Source organism: Phoca vitulina, unplaced genomic scaffold (genome assembly GCF_004348235.1).
Source record: "Phoca vitulina isolate PV1807 unplaced genomic scaffold, GSC_HSeal_1.0 scaffold2, whole genome shotgun sequence".
NCBI classification, from domain to species: domain Eukaryota; kingdom Metazoa; phylum Chordata; class Mammalia; order Carnivora; family Phocidae; genus Phoca; species Phoca vitulina.
This window is the reverse complement of record NW_022589705.1, coordinates 3,783,641-3,804,503: the sequence shown is the minus strand read 5'-3', so window position 1 is coordinate 3,804,503 and position 20,863 is coordinate 3,783,641. Positions and strand designations below refer to the sequence as shown.

At 43.7% G+C, this 20,863-nt stretch overlaps 1 protein-coding gene across 3 annotated transcripts in view; it reads left to right on the top strand.

Annotated features, from left to right (window-relative positions):
- The window catches only part of MAN1A2 (mannosidase alpha class 1A member 2), a 234,765-nt gene extending 225,318 nt beyond the window's left edge, over window positions 1-9,447 (top strand). For 2 of the 3 annotated variants that reach the window (XM_032420671.1, XM_032420653.1), the window contains exon 13: window positions 3,535-9,447. In XM_032420671.1, coding sequence (XP_032276562.1) covers window positions 3,535-3,667 — 133 coding nt within the window. In that variant the 3' untranslated portion in view covers window positions 3,668-9,447. Of the gene's footprint in view, window positions 1-3,287; window positions 3,371-3,534 lie in introns of those variants that run through there. The other variant, XM_032420663.1, reaches the window with a different exon arrangement.
- The last annotated feature ends 11,416 nt before the right edge of the window (window positions 9,448-20,863 follow it).

Genomic DNA, 20,863 nt, shown 5'->3' with positions numbered 1-20,863 from the left:
AATCCAATCAAGAAATGGGCAGAAGACATGAACAGACATTTTTCCAAAGAAGACATCCAAATGGCCAACAGACACATGAAAAAGTGTTCAATAGCGCTCGGCATCAGGGAAATCCAAATCAAAACCTCAATGAGATACCACCTCACACCAGTCAGAATGGCTAAAATTAACAAGTCAGGAAACGACAGATGTTGGCGGGGATGCGGAGAAAGGGGAACCCTCCTACACTGTTGGTGGGAATGCAAGCTGGTGCAGCCGCTCTGGAAAACAGTATGGAGGTTCCTCAAAAAGTTGAAAATAGAGCTACCATATGATCCAGCAATTGCACTACTGGGTATTTACCCCAAAGATACAAAAGTAGGGACCCGAAAGGCTACGTGCACCCCGATGTTTATAGCAGCAATGTCCACAATAGCCAAACTGTGGAAAGAGCCAAGATGTCCATCAACAGATGAATGGATAAAGAAGATGTGGTAGATATATACAATGGAATATTATGCAGCCATCAAAAGGAATAAGATCTTGCCATTTGCAACGACGTGGATGGAACTGGAGGGTATTATGCTGAGCGAAATAAGTCGAACAGAGAAAGATGTGTATCATATGACCTCACTGATATGAGGAATTCTTAATCTCAGGAAACAAACTAAGGGTTGCTGGAGTGGGGGGTGGGGTGGGAGGGATGGGGTGACTGGGTGATGGACACTGGGGAGGGTATGTGTTCTGGTAAGCGCTGTGAATTGTGCAAGACTATTGAATCTCAGATCTGTACCTCTGAAACAAATAATGCAATATATGTTAAGAAAGAAAAAAAGAAGAAGAAGAATGTAGCAGGAGGGGAAGAATGAAGGGGGGGAAATCGGAGGGGGAGAAGAACCATGAGAGACAATGGACTCTGAAAAACAAACTGAGGGTTCTAGAGGGGAGGGGGTTGGGAGGATGGGTTAGGCTGGTGATGGGTATTGAGGAGGGCACGTTCTGCATGGAGCACTGGGTGTTATGCACAAACAATGAATCATGGAACACTATATCTAAAACTAATGATGTAATGTATGGGGATTAACATAACAATAAAAAAATAAAAAAAAAAAGAATCTTAAATCAGTAACAGTATACCACGTCCTCAACATCCTCTTCTGAATGTGTAATCCAAAATTAAAAAGAATTGTTTAGCTATATTACTTTAATTTCAAGCATTGATTTTGTTATAAATTTGTGTGTGTGGTGTGTGTGTGTGAGTACGTGTGTTTCTGTGAGTGTATGTGCGTTTGTGTGAGAGTGTGTGGTATATGTGTGTTTATGGGAGAGAGAGAGAGAGAGAGAGTGTGTGTGTGTGTGTGTGTGTGTGTGTGTGTGTGTGTGTCCCCGTATGGCTAACCCCTGCTCTCTAGTCTTGCTTCAGACCCGTTGGACCAAGCAGCAGCGGTAAAGGTCTAGAGGTATCCTGGAGGTTGGGGGTGGAAGCTGTATTAGTTCCTAGGGCTGCCTTAACCAGTTATCACAAACTTGATGGCTAACAAATTTATTTTCTCTTAATTCTGGAGGCCTGAAGTCTGAAGTCCATTCCATCTGAAGGTGTTCCTTGGCGTGTAGCAATATAGCTTTAATCCTTGTCTCTGGCTGCGTGTGACCCTCCTCCCTGTGTGCCTCTGGGCCCAAATCTCCCTCTCCTTTCTCCTGTAAATTACAAGTTACTGGATTTAGGGTAGGCCCTAAATCCAAGATGATTTCATCTCAAGATCCTGACTGATGATATCCCCAAAGACCCTATCTCTAAATAAGGTCACATTCTGAGCCTCCAGATGGACGTGAATGGGGGAGGTGGGCACACACTGTTCAACCCACTATAGTAGTATTTAATTAGGTTCCTTTTATTATTTTATTTTAGAGAGTGGGGGGAGGAGCAGAGGGAGAGGGACAAGCAGACTGTGGTGAGCACAGAGCCCAACATGGGGCTTGATCCCATGACCCCGAGATCACAACCCAAGCTGAAGCCAAGAGTCCGAGGATCAACTGACTGAGCCACCCAGGCACCCTTAATTAGGACCCTTTTTAAAAATGGTTTAAAAATAATATTCCTAAAAAACCTAAAACTAATGTCCCTTTTTGTTATCTAAAACTTCCACATTCATTATTTTCTTGATTTTTATAATGTTTGTGTTTACATCAAGTACTTCCATAGCATCCCCCACGGAAAGGAATCATTTTGTGGGAAACTCTTGAATTTTCTCTCACTGTTCCTTCACTCACTTCTCTCTCAAGAAGTGATGAAATTAGAGCAAGCCTGATCCATCAGCCCACATTTAACCAAGAGACATGGGATTGCACAGAACATAGCGCTTTCGGACACGTTTGTGCCCAGAACTCCAAGAGCTTGTGCTTCTGGTCTCCCTACAGTAAGCAGACCCAGCAGTCTCTTGCTACATCCAGCCAAGTCTGTTTTTTCAGTTCCAACTTCTCTGCCCATGACGTGGTGGATAAATTTCGAGTCAAGCAGGTCTCAAGGTCTAGGGTCAGGGAGTGAGGTTGGAAGCCCTGTTACTCTCCATTCCAGCTTTACCAGTTATAAGGTTAACAGGCAGTCCCCATTTACCTCAGGACTGTCTGTTTTTACTTGCTCATCTAAGAACTGTAATGGTAATCAGAAAAGATATTAATGTGCCTATTTTTAAGATAAAGAAATTTCAGCAAAGTCATGGTAAAGGAGTTCTTCACCAAATCCTAATGAAGAGTTAGAACCCAGATTTCCCGATTCTCTGGAGTTGGTTTTCTTATGCTCACCTTGAAGACCCCTTTCATAGAATTTAGATTGGAATATGCCCAACATTATAGGTCACAGTTACTGTTTGTGTCAACTCTGTCACTGTTGATTTCTGAGTGACCACCGTGGCTTGCAGTGCCCATAGAGAGGTCGGGAATCCTTGCCTTCATATAAACAATGCTGTTACCTATGGAGAGCAGTCATGAAATTCTTAGACCTCCTATTAATCCATAGTGTTCTGAAACCTTCATTAAACAGTTGGCATTACCTGCTGGAAGAACTGCAAAAACTACTCAAGTGTCAGTATATAAAAGTCCTTGCTAGGTCCAGATAATATACTAGTTATTTCCTTCAGTGTCTGTTAATAAATGTGAATTAATCAATTCGTACTTGTACTCTGAGCTCTGTAAGCTGCCAAAATAGATGATTGATCTTAATATGTGACTTTTAAAAGAATGTCTGTGAAAAATCATGAAGTGGTTTGTTTTATGCCATTTTACAACCTTGTCCCGTGTGCTTCCAACAGGTATGCGGACTTTGTTAACTCTCTTACATCAGAAGTCTAGTTGTGCATCTCCCTGGATTTTCTTACGCACTGCACTATTCTAGAACACGTTATTATGTTTTAGATCATGTGAGTGAGTTTCATTCTGTGATGTGTTTTTCATCAAAGCTGTTTAAAGTAGGTTATTCGTTTCCTCTGCCACTGTGACTAGATCACTTGATCTTGTTGAATTCTAACTGAAGCTCATTTCTCTCCCTTCTATTTTCAGATATTTGTATCTGCTGTTCTCCAGTGATGACCTTTTACCTTTAGACCACTGGGTATTCAATACAGAGGCTCATCCTCTGCCCGTGTTACATTTAGCCAACACCACACTTTCAGGAAATCCTGCTGTTCGATGAAAGCAGCTCCAGAAAGACCATTCTCACCTGTGTTTTGTTTACATGGACTACTACAGAAATTAGTCTGGAGAGGGGGCTTTGGGAAACCTGGACCTCATAAGTCACCATGGCAGGGTGACATGACTATGCCCCACAGGACTTTTCAACTTGTAGATATCTCAACTTTGAAATGATTCCATTTTATACCTGACCAAAATATATTCTGGTATTATGTAAGACAAAGACCTGGTATGCTTGGATTCTTAAAGAGATGGTCACATGGGAAATTTTGCCTGTTACTACTATATTGTTTTTAGAGTCCTGGAATCTGGAGTCTAGACTGCCTAAGAATAAGCCAAGAATGTGGAGCACCTTGTGGGAGTGAGAGATGGCCTTTGGAACCAATTATATATGTGTTCCTTACAAAGCGGAGCAGCTTTCAAATCAAATATTTACTTATCATCGTTTCTCCCCCTTTTCTCCATTTTTAATAATGGAAGGAACTAACACAAAAGAATGGTGGAACTGCGTCAAGAGCAATGAAGACTGGAAAAAAACCCAAGTACCTGTCCCTGTCTCAGTTTCTAGTTCCCCACTGGATGACCAGACTGGCAACCATTTCAGATCCCAGTGTATTCCATTGAAATTTCTTGGTTAAATTTAATTTTCTCTGGGGGCATGATCTCACAAAGAATACTCTTCAAGTCTTTGTCTCCATATGGAATCATTGAAACTGCTATTTATCATAACCACTACTTATGAGCCTGGGTTTGGGATTTTGTGCATGTTGATCAGTCTAGTGTGGTAGCATGACCAAAAGTGGGGGAAACGCTGCAGTTTGTCGCCTTGAAACCTGTTCTAAGAGAAAGCCTTGGTTTTGTTGGGAGGAGATTTTTTTTTTCCAAACCAGCGAATCTACCAAGTGAATTTTATCCACTTTAGCCTTGTTATAAATTTAGTAAAATCCCTCAACTTACGACTTTATGTAGCTTGGCAAAATTCACTATACTATTATGCAGCTCTGAATTTACCCAAATTTCTTTTACAGCCTATTAAATCAAAAAACAAAATACAGTGAAACTTGCTTAAACATTCTATCTGGAATGGGAACAGGGGATCCTTTATTTATTCTCTCATCAGATGAGTGAACTTTTCACAAATATTTTATGTAAAAAATAAAATTCAGCTTTTTTTTCTGCAAGGGTATTTATAGAAATCCAAAGAACAGCTTCAAAATAATTTTTAGCAAAAAAAAAAAAAAATGTATAATTAATCATATTAACTAAATTTGGGATATATCTAAGGGAGTTTCTCTTACCATCAATAGATTTTACAGTGATATTTATTTTTAAAGAAATTACTATTTCTTTATATTTGGGGGGAAGAACTTAAATTTTATCAAGAACTGTATTGTAAGATAAATATGCTTATAAATTTTCTGTCCCTTAAATTCACATCACAGTGCAAGACACTTTTTCTTCTTTACATTTAATACAAACAGCTTCCATTGACAATAAAAGTTGGGAGCAGTGTAATTAGTCTGATATTTACTCTGAATTTGAAGATTTCGTGAACAGTGTTTGGGGAAGAAGCCCACCTTGGATTCTGAAGGCATATTTTCTTATTTTGATAGCTTTTCTGTTTAACCTTTTAGCATTTAGTAGATTTAAATTGGAGAAAAGATTTAATAAATTAATATAATTAAGTATTTTCTACGGGTTATCATCTTACGCCACCAAGAGTCAGACAGTCCTCACAATTTAGCAAATGATCCCCAGCGTTTTCAGTATACCTAGAAAATAAGAATGTGGAGCCAGTGCATTATTTAAGTTTTTAAGAGAGTTAAATTTTAGCACACATTTTGAAATTGTAATATCTTTTACTACTTGAAAAATAAAAATTTTTAAATGAGAAGGATAGATGACTAACTTGAGAAAGGAAGAGTATTTTGTTCTCAAAAACATGTTAGCCTTCCTCCTAAAAATAGTGCAAGCCCGCTTATGAGTCACTAAAAAGTGTGAACAACTTGAGGTAGCAAAGAGCCACTGGGTAGCCGGCCGTGCGCCCACGCGCACTTTGTTCAGAAGAGTGCAGAGTAAAGGGGCCTTCTTGGTCTCCCAGGAGCCTCTCAAGGAAGGAGAAGACAGAGCCCCCACCCACAAGTGCTCGGTTTCTGTCTCTGGGCTGACTGGGGCTTAAGAGGAGGCAGAGAGATGTCCGAGCATGGCCAGTTCTCACACAAGCGAAGAATCTGACAGGGGCAGAGGAAGGGTCATCTTCACCACCCGCTCCCTTCCCTGTGATGAAAGAAGACTAGTGCTTATCACAATGCTTCCATTGTTTTTTTTCTCTGAATACCAAAGGCAATTAAAGTCAGCTACAAATGACTTGCCAGTGTCATGTTTTGTTTTGTTTTTACAGATTTTTAAAATTATTTCCTCTAGGATCAGTCCTTATCCCATATTTACTTAGTTTCCAAGAGTATTTACTTCCTTCTGTCCCTTACCATCCTTTGCATTTTGTAGACCTATTACTCAGGTTAAAATACTCATTTCACGTATAAGATCTTCACAAAGAACCTAGAGATGCTCCTTTCCAGGTGCCTCATCAGAGAGCTGACACCTCCCTTTGTGCCTTTGGCACAAATGTGCTGAGTAGATAGATCAGTTGGTGCATAAAAGGAAAGAAAAATAGAGATGTTGAACACCCCTCTACCTTCTACATTTCTCTCTTAGAATTTTAGAATCACACTTTTTTGTTGAAACCGGTTTGAAGTTGTTAAAGCCAAGCGAATGCGGCCCTAACCAAAAAGTCATCTCTGCAGAAAAACAAGACCCCAGTCAGAGGGTTCTTGCTTTCTGGTGGGTTGCATGTATGTGCTGTTCTGTACCTGACACCCACTTACACCCGTCCTTGAGCAGATGTTCATATGTAAGGGTGAAGCCTGGATATTGGAGGAATGTGTTCCTCTTGTGGATGTTGACCCTCATTCTCTGTGACGTCAGCTGAGGCACCCCTGGGCTGCCCTTGGTAGATCGTAACCAAGCAGTTGGGAACTGTGACCATTGGCTTCTCATCTCCACTCTCCTTTGCCAAAGTCTTTGTCCGAGCTACAGATTTGTTGATAAAAGATTGTGCTTGCCGTTCTCGTTATGCAGTTTCTCCTTCCGCCTGGATTTCTGTGAATGAATGCACGAGTGAATGAGAGAATGAGTGAACAAACATGGAGTCCCTAATACGTGCCGAGCGAGCATTGTGCTAGGCATGCACTCTCAAGCATTAGAACATTTGTGATTCCAGTGGCATTTTCTGTGTAAGAGTAATTCATACCATTTTAAATGTTTTCCAGTATGGATTATGTTACAAAATCCTTAATTTTATATTTCATTTAAATTAAAGAGGAAAAGAAATGGTTTATAATATATTTTAAGCAATGTGTTACTATATAATACTAACAGCTATAATTGTAGTTAATAACTAAAGTCTCTTGGAAAATGTCAAAGAAATACTTGACTTCTGATGCAACTTTGACTAAAATATTTACTTTAGAAATAAAAACATTCTTTTGCTATATCACTTTAATTATATAATTAAAAATTAGTGTTTTATAGAAATGCTGGTTATTTTATATTCAAAAAATTTTGTCATGTAAGTCATGGGTAAGATCTGCAGTTGTAAATTGTTCTTGCTCTGCTAAGGGTCCTGCTCATGGTCCCATGCTGTTAAATATAAAGAAAAATATACTAAAATATTTCTAAGTTCCAAATAACAAGTTTCTAGTAATCATATTTTGAGTTCTTATTTTTCTTTAGGTCTCCTTACCTTCAAATTGGCTAGCTCATATCTTATCTGTTCTCTACGTAGATATATACATAAATACAATTATTCACAGAGATTTTAAATACCGTCTGTGTTTGTTAACAAACACAAACACAGTTGTTAACTAGTTCTGGCTACACGGATTGTAAGCAGAATGGTTGAGTTAGCCAAATATGATCTGGAGATATTTTAATGTACTTTTCTGGTTCAAGAACACAGGTGAAGATGATTTTCTGTTACTTCAGCTCATTCAGATCATGATGGAAACATTCTTTGATCTATATAATGGGTCAGCAAGCTTTTCTGTAAAGGGCCAGATAATAAATATTTTAGGCTTTGTGCATCATACAGTGTCCTATCTCTACTACTCAGTTCTGCCATTGGACCATGAAAGCTGGCATAGACGATATGTAAATGAAGGGGTGTGGCTGTGTTCCAATAAAACTTTATTTACAAAAGCATGGAGAGCTGGATTTGGCCCATGGGTCATAGTTGTTAACCTTTTATCGCAAGTTTAATTTCTGTAAGACCCTTATGTAATCTCTGATCAGCATCTTTTCTCTGTGTTTGAGTTACGTAATTCATTTTCAAAGCAAAAAGATGGTGTGTATGTATGATTGTATGGATTTGTGTAACCTAAAGCTATATACTTTGTTGTCTTGAAAATAGATCTACTCTTCTGGAGTCTGTTCAGGTTCCAATCTGATACAACTGTCATGAAAATGGCATTTTTTGTTGTTGTTTGGGGGGTATTCTCTCAGCCAGTTTCCTTGCCTTGTCATTTAATGCCACAATTCCAGACTCCCCATATAAAAAGGAGGGTCTCTGTGGTGTCAAAATATTGAGTCTCTCCAGGTTCTGCCTGCTCGTTGATCTTTGGACCAGGACTCTGGCTTGCTGGGACTGCAAAACTCTTCCACTTGAGTACTCTCAGATCCCTACAATGAGAATATGATAGAATCTTTAACCTTCGTGCTGCAAAAACCAATCTCTTGAAAAATTTGAAGCAACAGAAAATGGGGTATGTGCCTCATTTGCCATTTGGCAGCCACTATTCCTTTTTCAGACTGCAGAATGGTCCTGCCTCTCTTACCTCGAGAACAGCCTAAATCTGAGTGCAGAGAAAAGATACATCCAAAAGGAGAGTTCCCTTTTCTCTTACTGCATAGCTTGCCTCAAATCCTTTACAAGTCCATCGCATTATTTCAGAATGTCAATATGCATCATATTTAAATTAAAGCATCCCTCAACGTCAGCCTTACATTTCCACTGTTGAACAGCTAATCTCTTTTAAACTTTGCTTGAACCCAGCAGCACTGGTGAAATTACTCAAAGTTACACGACACCATATTACTAGTATATACGTTGCAGTGTACCAGTCATCGTGACTGAGAGAGATTTTTCACTAAGAAGTGTATCAAATAGGTATTTCTTTCTTTTTGGAAATTCTAGAGGAGGGGAGCCCTGTAAATGAGCTGCCTTTCTAGGTCCAGCATATGCAGAGGGCTTCAGTTCGGTGTGGGTGTAAGTGTGAGCACACAAACACAGAAACCCACATCTATACGTGTTAATATGCACAAGATTTTAATCGCAAACGTCTTGCTGCTATTGAATGCTACAGAATTCTATGGCAAATTGCTTACCAGGACACTCCGTGGAGATAAGTTCAGCTCGCTCTTGAGAAAAATTATTTCTTAGAAAACAAATTAGTTTTTGTTGGATTAATTAAATAAAGTATCCCCCGTTTTAATTACTAGATTTGGAAATTGTAATGCCATTCCTCAATCTCACTGGTCTCAAATTCACTGATAAAATTTTTCCCTAAACTAGTAAGTGGGGTAAGTATAACCTCCTAGATCGGTACCCACTGGCCGCTCTTGAACTGATTTCCAGTCATGTCCTCCATATGTAATTTTTATAAATTAAAGGTAATATTGTATATTAAAGATCAAATAAAGGTGTTCCTTAAGTGAAAGTCTTTGTTTATCCTTCATTTGTACCCACTGATGGCAACAGAGTTCAATCTTCCTACTTAACATGACAACTTTGGCTTTTTTTTTATAACTGGTAGTCTTCAGTCTCCTACCTTCAGAGAGTATTTCTTTTGATTCAGCTAATCTTTACACTTACTGGTTTATTGATTTTTTTTAAAGATTTCTTTATTTTGGAGAGAGCGCACGCGGAGGGGAGGGGCCGAAGGAAAGAACGAGAATCTCAAGCAGACTCCCCTCTGAGTGTGGAGCCCAGTGCGGGGCTCAATCTCAGGATCCTGAGATCATGATCTGAGCTGAAATCAAGAGTCAGACGCTCAACCAACTGAGCCACCCAGGCGCCCCTGTAAAGGGTAATTTTTATCCCATCTGATTTTGAGAAAACTAACTATAGACCTATGTGACAATCTTACAGTGTTACTGTGCCTGGTACCTCTAAGACCCAGTCCAACCTCTGAGGTCATCGAGCTTAAATCCTGCCTTAATCACTGGATCTCATTCTGTCACATTAAAATCTGACCTGATTCTTGAGCAAAGACAGGCTTTGGGGGCCTGAGGAATAGGATCAGCTAGACTATAGATAGTGGTTTAATCTATCAATACTGTAAAGACATAGGATTTTTATTTTTATTTTTTATTTTTTTAGATTTTATTTATTTGAGAGAGAGAATGAGAGAGAGAGAGCACATGAGAGAGGGGAGGGTCAGAGGGAGAAGCAGACTCCTTGCTCAGCAGGGAGCCCGATGTGGGACTCGATCCCGGGACTCCAGGATCATGACCTGAGCCGAAGGCAGTCGCTTAACCAACTGAGCCACCCAGGCGTCCCAAGACATAGGATTTTTAAAACCTTGAGCCCATGTGGCATCAAATAAGATAGTGGTAAAACCTGAAGCAACAGCTAATTTACAACCAGTGTCTCATTCTTTCCGGCACAGTGGATTTCAACTTGATCAAAATTTTAAACAAGGAAATTTACCTTGCGGGCGTATCAAAATTCATCGTGGACTTACGTTTTCAAGAACAATGAAAACAGGACCAGATAAAAGAATAAGGATCTCTGGGTGACTCCGATTTGATAAAATCTGGGCCTCTGTCTGCCAGATACCTGCAATTTCCATCATTATTTTATTGGGTTACAAAAGATTGTCAACATGCAAATAGCATTCACGTTAAGAGAATGGGTTCATCACAGAAACATCATAGACTGGTGGTTACTGGAAGGTGGAGGGATGGAAGTGCTGGCCACGGGGCACAAAGCTCTGTAAGATGAGTAAGTTCTGGGGATGTAATGTACAGATGGTGACTACAGCTGACAGGTCTGTATTACATACTTGAAACTTTCTGAGAAAGTAGGTTTTAATGTTCTCATCACACACAGAAAGTATGTAAGAGGATGGGTATGTTAACTAAGTTTATTGTGCTGATCATTGCACAATATATACCGTATATCAAATCATATGCAGCTTAAGTTTGCACCTGCTTATGCCCATTCTATCTCAGTAAAGCTGTTTTTAAGGAAGCATGGAAGCCATATGCTTTTTTTTAAAAGCTTTACTGAGGTGGAATTGGCAAGATGAAACTGTACCTCATTGGCTGACCTAACACAATTTTTTAAAATTTTGTGATAAATTTAAAATGTGCTATTTTAACCAGTGTTAAGGGTACGGTGCCTTGGCATTAATGGTTACCTTAATGATGTTGTGTAAGCATCATCACTATTTCTAAAACTTGCTCATCACTTCCAGCGCATCTCTGTAACCATTAAACTCGTTCTCCCTTTCCCCTCCAAGAAAAAAATTTCAATTTCATAACCCCAAGAAAATCACCATTTGTTGGTAAAAAGAGAATAATAAAGGATTTTCAGGAGAATTTTCATTTGAGAAAAATCCATGTACCCGGCCTGAAATGAGCTCACAAGTTCTGTTACTGTTTTTAATTATTTTTATTGGCAGATCAGAGTAATCATTTCTAAAGGAATAGAAAAATTTTTTTAATAAAGAGGGGAAGGGCATGGGTGCCTGGGTGGCTCCGTTGGTTAAGTGTCCGACTCTTGATCTCAGCTCAGGTCTTGATCTCAGGGTCATGAGTTCAAGCTTCGCATTGTAGCATCTCCCTGCAGGGCATGGAGCCTACTTAAGGAAAAAAAGAAAAAGGGGTGAAGGGCAGTTAGGTCAGAAAAGAGCCAAGAAAACCATCTAGTTCTACCTCCATATACATAAGGAAATTGAAATCAAAAGGGGTAAAATGAAGGCATTAGATAATCTTTAAGATGGTTTTCCAGTTTTGTCATTCATGATTCTATGAAATAAGACTTGTGCAGTTTTGTTACAAAAAATTTAACGACAAACAAATATGCTCATAATATATATGAACCAAGCAGTTTATTTATTTTAACCAAGCAGGTTTTTTTTTTAAGATTTTATTTATTTTGACAGAGAGAGAGAGACACAGTGAAAGAGGGACCACAAGCAGGGGGAGTGGGAGAGGGAGAAGCAGGCTTCCTGCCGAGCAGGGAGCCCGATGCGGGGCTCGATCCCAGGACTCTGGGATCATGACCTGAGCTGAAGGCAGTCGCGTAACGGCTGAGCCACCCAGGCACCCCTTTAACCAAGCAGTTTAAAAACTATAGAAATCATTTTTTTTTTTTTTTTGCTAAAACACACAGCAAAAAATGTAGATTAAAAATGGCCGTTATCTTTGTGGGGTAAGGATATAAGAATTAATTTTTTGATATTTGCTTGTTTAAAAAAATAACAGCTTTCTTGAGGTGTGATTTACATCAGGCTTTCCCACTGCAAGTGGGAACTAGTGGATGCTGAGTGAGCTTATAGGGCATACAACACTCTTATCCACAAAGACCCAGCATGCCCACTTGCAGTCAATCTTCGTTCCTATCCTGGCTTCCGACAACCACTAATCTACTTATAGATTTGCCTTTTCTGGACACATACACATGGCATCATTCACATGTGGTCTTTTGCCTCTGGCTTCTTTAACCTAGTGTAACGTTTTCAAGCTTTATGCTGTAGCAAGTATCAGGAGTGTTCCTTTTTGTTGCTGGAAATACTTCATTGTATGGATATATCATAGTTTGTTTATCCACACACCAACTGATGAACATTTGGATTGTCTCCACTTTTTGGCTATTGTGAATAATGCTGTTATGAACATTTGCAGACAAGTCTTTGTGTGCACATATGTTTTCATTTCTCTCTCTTTTTTTTAAGATTTTATTTATTTGACAGAGAGAGACACAGCGAGAGGGAACACAAGCAGGGGGAGTGGGAGAGGGAGAAGCAGGCTTCCCGCTGAGCAGGGAGCCTGATGTGGGACTCGATCCCAGGACCCTGGGACCATGACCTGAGCTGATGCTTAATGACTGAGCCACCCAGGTGCCCCTGTTTTCATTTCTCTAGGTTACATACTTAGGAGTGGAATTGCTGGGTAATATGGTAAAGTTATGTATAACTCTTTAAGGAACTACTATATTGTCTTCCAAACTGACTGTTTCTACATTCCCACCAGCTCTGCACAAGGGTGAGAGTACCAGCTTCTCCACATCCCCACCAACACTTGCTATTCTCTCTCATTTTTAATAGCCATTTTAGTGGGCGTGAAGTTGTATCCCAGTGTAGTTTTAATTTGCATTTCCCTAGTGACTAGTGATTGAATATATATGCTATTAGCCATTCCTCTATCTTTTGTAAAATTCTGTTCAAATATTTTGCCCATTTAAAAAATAGTATTGTTTGTCTTATTGAGCTGTAAGAGCTCTTTATATATTCTGTATTTATTTTCTTTAACATTGTGGTTTGTCTTTTCGTTTTTAATGGTGTATTTTGAAATACAAAATATTTTTATTTTGATAATGGGCAGTTTATCAATGTTTGCTTCTTTGGATTGTCCTTTTCTTGCCTAATCCAAGGTTACAGAAACTTTAGACTTATGTTTTCTTGTAAAAGTTTTATAATTTTAGCTCTGATATTTAGGTCTAGGATCCATTTTGAGTTAATTTCTCATGTATGTATGGTAAGGGTCTAAAGTCATTGTTGCATGTGAGTAATTATGCTAGTACTATTTATTGAAAAGACTGCTCTTTCCCTATTAAATTGCTTTGACACCTTTGTGAAATATCAATGGATCATAAATGTAAGATTTTATTACCGGCTTCTTAATACTGTTCCATTGATCTTTGATTGTCTTTCCTTGTGTCAGTACCACATTATGTTGATTACTGTTGCTTTAGGGCAGTGGTTCTCAGCTCAGGGTGGTTTTGCCCTACGCCCCCCAGGAGACCTTTGGCAATGTCGGAAGACGTGTTTGGTTGTCCTAACTGTGGGGGAGAAGGGGTGCTGCTGGTATGGGGGGGAGCGGTCAAGGGCAGTGGTAGTATTTATTGACTCCCTGATAACAGTTTACTCTTAAGTTTGTTTGCATATCAATTTTTTATTGAAAAATGGACATTTTGGGCGCCTGGGTGGCTCAGTTGGTTAAGCGACTGCCTTCGGCTCAGGTCATGATCCTGGAGTCCCTGGATCGAGTCCCGCATCGGGCTCCCTGCTCAGCAGGGAGTCTGCTTCTCCCTCTGACCCTCACCCCTCTCATGTGCTCTCTCTCTCTCTCTCTCTCATTCTCTCTCTCAAATAAATAAATAAAATCTTAAAAAAAAAAAAGATAAAAGTCCTCATATTTAAAAAAAAAAAAGAAAAATGGACATTTTAGGGGCGCCTGGGTAGCTCAGTCAGTTAAGCATCCAACTCTTGATTTCAGCTCAGGTCCTGATCTCAGGGCCGTGGGATCGATCCCCACATCAGGCTCCGCACTCAGCCTGAAGCTGGCTTGTCCCTCCTGCTCTGCTCCTCCCCTCTACCTCTCTCCTCTCTCTCTCTCTCTCTCAAATAAATAAATAAAATCCTAAAAAAAGAGAGAGAGAGAGAAAAATGGACATTTTAGGTAATATATTTTTGTAGCAACTCTGGATTCTGATCTGTTCTCCACCCAAAGAGGAGGTGGTTGTTGCTACAGCTGTTTTTTATTTGTTTAGTGATTTCCTTGGACTAATTGTGTGGAGATTGTCTTTCCTGGCCACTGATGTGTCTGCTCAGTTTTGTATTTTTAAATCTTGTTTATATTTTTATTTTTTTATTATTTTTTAAAAGATTTTTTATTTATTTGAGAGGGAGAAGGAGAAACAGACTCCCTGCGGAGCAAGGAGCCCGACGACCAGGGCTCCATCCCAGGACCATGACCTGAGCCGAAGGCAGACGCTTCACCGACTGAGCCCCCCAGGTGCCCCTAAATCTTGTTTGTATTTTTAGATCTGGCTTCCTGGAGCCAACCCTGTGTCAGCATAGCTTGGAGATCAGTCAATAATTTGTACAACAAAAGTTGTACTCAAATACCTTTAGCCAGTAAGGGCTTCCACCCTTTGCCACTGGATCTGTGTGTAGGTTGGGGAACACATTTCAGTGTTCAGGCAGTTGACAAGTCTTCCCTAGCTTTTTACCCAGGGCCCTCCTGTGTGTGTTTTGCCTGTATGCAAGGCCTCACACTCAGCCAGGAATGTGTATGAATGTCCAGGGCTCCCTCTGGTCTCCCCTGAATGTGTGCACTGCCCTGCTTTTGTGCACAGCCTTCCAGCCCGCCAGGGATGTGTGGCAAGCTCTAGTATGGCCGTGTCATTCCCGGATCTATCTCCCTGGGACATTTCTGGCCAATGTGCCTTGTCCCAACCACAACCAAAACCTCAAGCTAGCCCTGCTCACCTTTCCTATTCATTTGCCACTGAGGTGGCTTCTGTCTCTAACAATGCCCAAGGGCATGTTTTCTGCACACCACTCCAGATCAAGTCGTCCCCTCCCAGCTTCTCCTGCCCTTGCTATAACTGTCGCCCAGATGGAGCTGGAAGGGAGCAGAAGGAAGCTGGACTAGAAAATGTGAATGTGATGCATAAGATAATTAGTATGGTTATTATATTCCACACACATTTATCGAACTTCTACCCACTGTTTCCAGAGCTCTAAAAAGCTTCAAAGATACATAAATCAAAATAGAATCTCCGCCCTCATCTAGGGAGGGACTTGGCCTGCTTAATATTGTGACAAATGCTCTAATAGAGGAAAGCATTGTGTGTTCTCTATAGTAGGAGGAGTACATAATCTAGCTTAGGAGGATGGGCTTGGAGGAGAGAGGGTAGTCAAGAGCGATTCTTCAGGTCGCTGACATTGGAACTGAAGTGAGTTTGAAGATAAGGGGGAAAGGAGCTATCTGATACGGCAAAGATAGCTGAAGAAGCCAGGGGGTATAATTTCCAAAGGTGGGAAGACTAGCCTTGAACTTGAGAAAAGATACCCACTTCACAGAGACCCATAAAACCATCCTCCCCAGCAGTCCTTTTCAGGCCCCGAGACTGCACCGCCCACCGCACAGGGTAGGTCCACAGGGACACCCCCACCCCCACCCCCAACGAGGGTCCCGGCAGTGGCTCTCCCTTCTGAAAGCCTGGGTTCAGCCATCTGCAAGGAGAGACAAAAAAAGAATGTATTTAGGAAGTGGTTAAGGGACTCCCCTGGAAATATCTTTCGAAAATACTCATCAAAACTTTGGATGACTCCAAGATGAATGAGCGTGGGCAGGGTGTTTTGAAACAGTTCAGCGGTAGGAAGCCGGAAATGCACGCCACTAGAGGGCGGTCGTCTCAATTTCCTTGTTCATTCGCTCTTCAGCTGGTCGAAGCGTGGCAGGCTAGAGCTGCAGGGAAACCTCTTGCTTTTTCAATACACCCTAACGTTGGCTAACGGAGGATGCCCCAGCTCCGGGCTGCGGGGCAAAGTGAGACCAAGGACTCGCTGGGACCTCCAGCGGCCTCGACACCCGGTCCCGCCTGCCCCGGAGCTCGTGCGCCACTGAAACCAAGTCCCCCACGGAATGTGGGCCGAGTGGAAGACAGACGTCGCCTGAAAAACGCTTTAACATTCCCCTCCAAATATGACCCCTCCCTTCCTTTAAAGGCTTTGAACTAATAGGTACGAGTTATTAGAAGATGAAAAATACCTCCAGTCAGAAGAGAGACCTAGACAAATTCTAATTCGAACCCTACAAACGATTTTAGCTCACATGGGACACATTGCGGATTGGTATACGTAATGACATTTTATAAATCAAATGATAATTGCTCACCGTGTTTCTTATTTATACAACTCCCCCAAAGTCCTTTCGGAATTACTTTTTCCTGAAACATTTCTTGAGCATCCATGTGCCAAGCACTGTGCCTGGTGCTGGAGATCCAGCACCAACTCTGACAGGTGTGGATCCGCTGGGCTAGAAGAGGGTGGACCCGCAAGCCGAAGAGCATGCTTTCTAGCAAAGGTGTGTACCAAATGCCACCGGAGCTGGGAAGAGAGCACTGCTGGGGGACGGGCACAGGAGGCTAGGACAGCGACCCAATGAGATAATGCGCCCTGACTGTGAGGGAGTCCCCCCCCACCCCCGCCGTCGGCGAAGTGGGGGAAGTGAGTTTTCCTAAGCAAGGAGGAGGTCTGAGCTCACACAGAGAAGGCGTTAGACTGAAGCTGGGGGAATGAGAAGCTCATTGGATGCGGTAGGAGTCCGGCTGCAGCAAACAGGGAAAGGCAACCTAGGAAAAGGGAAGGTCGTATTTAAGACACGGAGGCAAGGAGGAGAGTGCCTTTTCCAGCCACCAGGCCTTGGAGGCGGGGCTGCCGGGCGGTCAGCGCAGTGCCCTGTGGCAGCGAACTGGGGGCCGACCCGACAGGTACCTGGCCCGACACTTGAGACCTGCGATGACTCACAGTCACCTGGGGACTGATGGAGGGAGATGGGATGGCTCTGTGGTTTTGAAGGGTCTGTGTAGAGAACCTGTTGGTGGGGGCCAGTGAAGAGTCTACTGAAATAATCCAGGTGAGGAACGATGGTGGCTCAAGACCAGTGGTGAGGGCAGTGATTTTGTCAGTCTTCTGAAGCTAAAGCCAACCTGACTCGTTCACTGGTTGGTGATGACCGTGAACGGAAGAGAGAACTCAAGGTCGGTCGGCGCCCAGGTGTGTGACCCAAGCACCCGGCAGGATGGGGTTACCACTTACTGAATGGGAAAGACAAAGATTTGGGAGGGGCGCACTGAGGCCTTTGCTCTTGCGCACACGCAGTTCCTGCTGGACCTGGAAGCGCATGGGGAACATAAACAGTGGGCAGTGTGAGCCTGGAATTCAGGAGAGTCTGGGCCGGGGGGTGGAACTTTGGCTGGTGGTGTGCACAGCGCCGCTGAGACGCGTGGAGCTCACGAAGGGGGCGCGTGCCGGGGTCCCCGGGAGGCGCCGGGAGAGCCTGAGAGCAAGGGAAGACCTCGGCTGCTCAATGGGCAGACAGGGGAGGGAAATAGCCTGGGCCAGAGGAGCCCAGGATGGACACAGGCAGTGTGTGCATGGGGGATGGGGGACAGGAGGGAGGGAAGTGGGTGTTGTGCGTGCAGAAGAGTGTGAGTTATATATGGGTAAAGGGGTCTGTTCACGGTGGGGGTGGGTGTCCTGGGCTGGCTCCTAACCCCCCCTACCGGAATCCCATGTCTCCTGACTGTAGAGAAGCTCAGGGTAGGGGGCCAGCAGGAACACCTCCACTCCTGCACTTAGTGAAGGGCATTGCAAGTCAGAAAGGATGAGGTCCAAGGCAGCCGACCAAACCCCTGCCCTGCATGGAGGGCCCGACGCAGCCCCCACTTCTTTTCCTCATCAAGGTAGACAGATGTCCTCGAAGAGCCACCTGATGTGGCTTTGGGCCTGTGTCTGTCAGTGTTCTTCCATGCAAGGAGCAGAAACCCAATCTGGTCACTTAAGCGAAAGGGCTTTATGACAAGGATACACGGGGACTCAGACCACCTGCAGAAAGGTGGAGGTCAGGCGAGGACAATGGGTGGGAACCAGGGAGTCAGGAAGCCGGACCACCGAAACCCCCAGGCAGGAACCCCGCGACTCGTTCTTAGTGGCCCCTTGCTTTGCAACCCCATGCGAGGTTTGAAGTTTGTGTTTGGGGTAAATAGTGGCGGGCGGTCCAGTTGCTCACTCTGGCTAGCAGGGAGAAGGAGACTTGGCCCACTGAGACTCATGTCTCAAGGATTCCCTAAAACTTGGAAGGCTGTCTGGGTGCTGGCAAGCAGCAACAACAGAAAAGACAGATAATCTATAAGGTCAAAGTCAAACCCTCAAGGTTCAAATCCCAGGACACCGTGTGACCATGAGCCACGGATCTACCATCCCGAAGGATCCATCTTCTCATGTGAAAAATGGGACAATAATACACCTCTAATAGGGTGGTCGTGAAGATCAAGTTGCTTGTCCCACACAGCATCGCAAGGCCAGACCGAGGCGTCCGGGCTTTACTCAAGGACCCGCCACTTGACTCCCAGGCTGCCGTAGCTTCCACGGGCCAGGGTGGCTGCATACGTCCTGTGGAGACTAGACATCCCTCTGTAACTCAGGCTCCTGCTATTCAGCTTGACAATTACACCCTTGTATCCCGAGGCCTTCTGAAATGGCAGGCACCCTGATACTCACATCACAGGCATCATTTTATGTAATCCTCATAACAAAGCATGACGTAGGTACTAGGGTCGCTCCTGTGTTCCGATGAGGCAACTGAGGCTCCGAGAGCCTAAGTAGCTTCCCCATGGTCCTTTGAGATGGGAGCGCATCCTACTAACCGCTAAACAGGACCACCTCGACCATGGCTGATGGAGCCCACCTGTGGGCCTGGCTCCAGCCCCCTTAGCTCACAGCATGAAGCCAACCTGCCCCCAGAGCCAGTGCCCACCGGGAAGGTTACAGGGATCCTGCCGTTTCCTTCAGAGCTGGGTGGGGGCGGGGGACAGCCCTTCTTCCCCATCCTGGTCCAAGCGTGTGACCAGGGCGAGGGGAGTCCTGCTGCAGCTCTGGGCTGCCCACCCAAGAGCTCAGACACCCAGCCAGCCTCCTCCTTTGGGGCCCAGAGGAAGCAGCAGCAGACCAGGCTCCTCTCGGAAGCCACGCTGAGCACCATGCGGTCCCCAAAGAGCTCTGGAACAAGCAGAGGACAGGAGAGTGCTAGAGGCCTCCCAGGTGTGCCAAGGATATTCCCTCGAAAAGGGCACCAGTGCGACGCAAGGGCGTGCAGTTTGCCCCGTGCATGCGGGGCCTGGCGCCCTTCCGACCAGGTACCCGGGGAAGGCCGCACTGTGCCTGCTGGATGGAGGGAAGCAGGTCACACCTGGCTCCCGAGGGGATGGTTTCATTTTACTCCTCTGATGAAATGTTTCTAAGAAATGTAAAATGAAACATTCTGAGGGTTGGGTATTTTTCCACTTGGCAAACACCTGTGATTTATAGGGCACAGGTTACTCCTCCCTTGCTCTGTCTTTTCCTTCTTCCTCCACCCCCATTCCCCGGCAGCCCAGTGCAGGTCAAGATCAGCTCAGCTCCCCTGGCTGGTGGGGCCCCGGGGGAGAGTGTCTGGAGAGGTCCACCACCAGCGCCCTCCAGAGCCCGCAGCAGGTGCTCGCCGGCCAACGCAGTCCGCTACAAAGTAAGTCAGGGAGTCTGGGGTCTCTGCGGCCCCTCCAGGAGCCAGGACATGCCAGAAGAGATGATCTGGTTCCCAGCAACATCAGGAGAGCAGAAGATGCAAAGGGCAGAGCCACCCAGCACCCCTTAGCCACAGGGCGAGTGAAGCTTCCCTTAGCTCACACCTTGGGCTTAAGAACCAACAGCCTCCACTTAAAAAGGAGCTACCATTTTTTTTTTTTTTAAATCTAGCTTGAAGGGGTCCTGGAGACTGTCATTGGAGACAATTTGCAAATAAGAAACAAAAAAAAGAGAAAAGAAAGAAAACAGAGAGAGAGGGAGGGAGGAAGCTTTTGTCAAATTCATTCATGCAACCTTTGTTTATTTAGAAAGCATATTTTGTAATCATTAGTGCTGAGTTAGTGGAGGGTTTACAAAGATTGTTATATTTAGTCCCTGGCCTCAAGGACCTATCACTATATTGTCATTTCTGCTCTGCTCTCAGGATGATCTGAATCAGGACAAGCACCCTGGAAAGGGCTTTATCCCATCTGGTCTTTTTGTCAGTGAATTTTAGATCTGGCTTATTCTGGTGCAGGTGCCTCGGCTAACAAGTAGACGAAAGACAGTTTTCAGTAGAGTTAGTGTAGCTAGGATGGGTTTTGTTCAACTCAGCAAGCACTGAGCGGGCGTCTGTTATATGGCACGCATGGGGCTGGGCGCCAGGGTGCGGAGGTGAGTGAGGTCAGTCCCCGTTCTCAAGAAGATCCCAGTCTAAACACATCCAGACTGCAAGGTGGACTAAATACTGTAAAAAGACATGACGTGCTGTGGACAGTGAGGGTAAGATCCCACGGCTG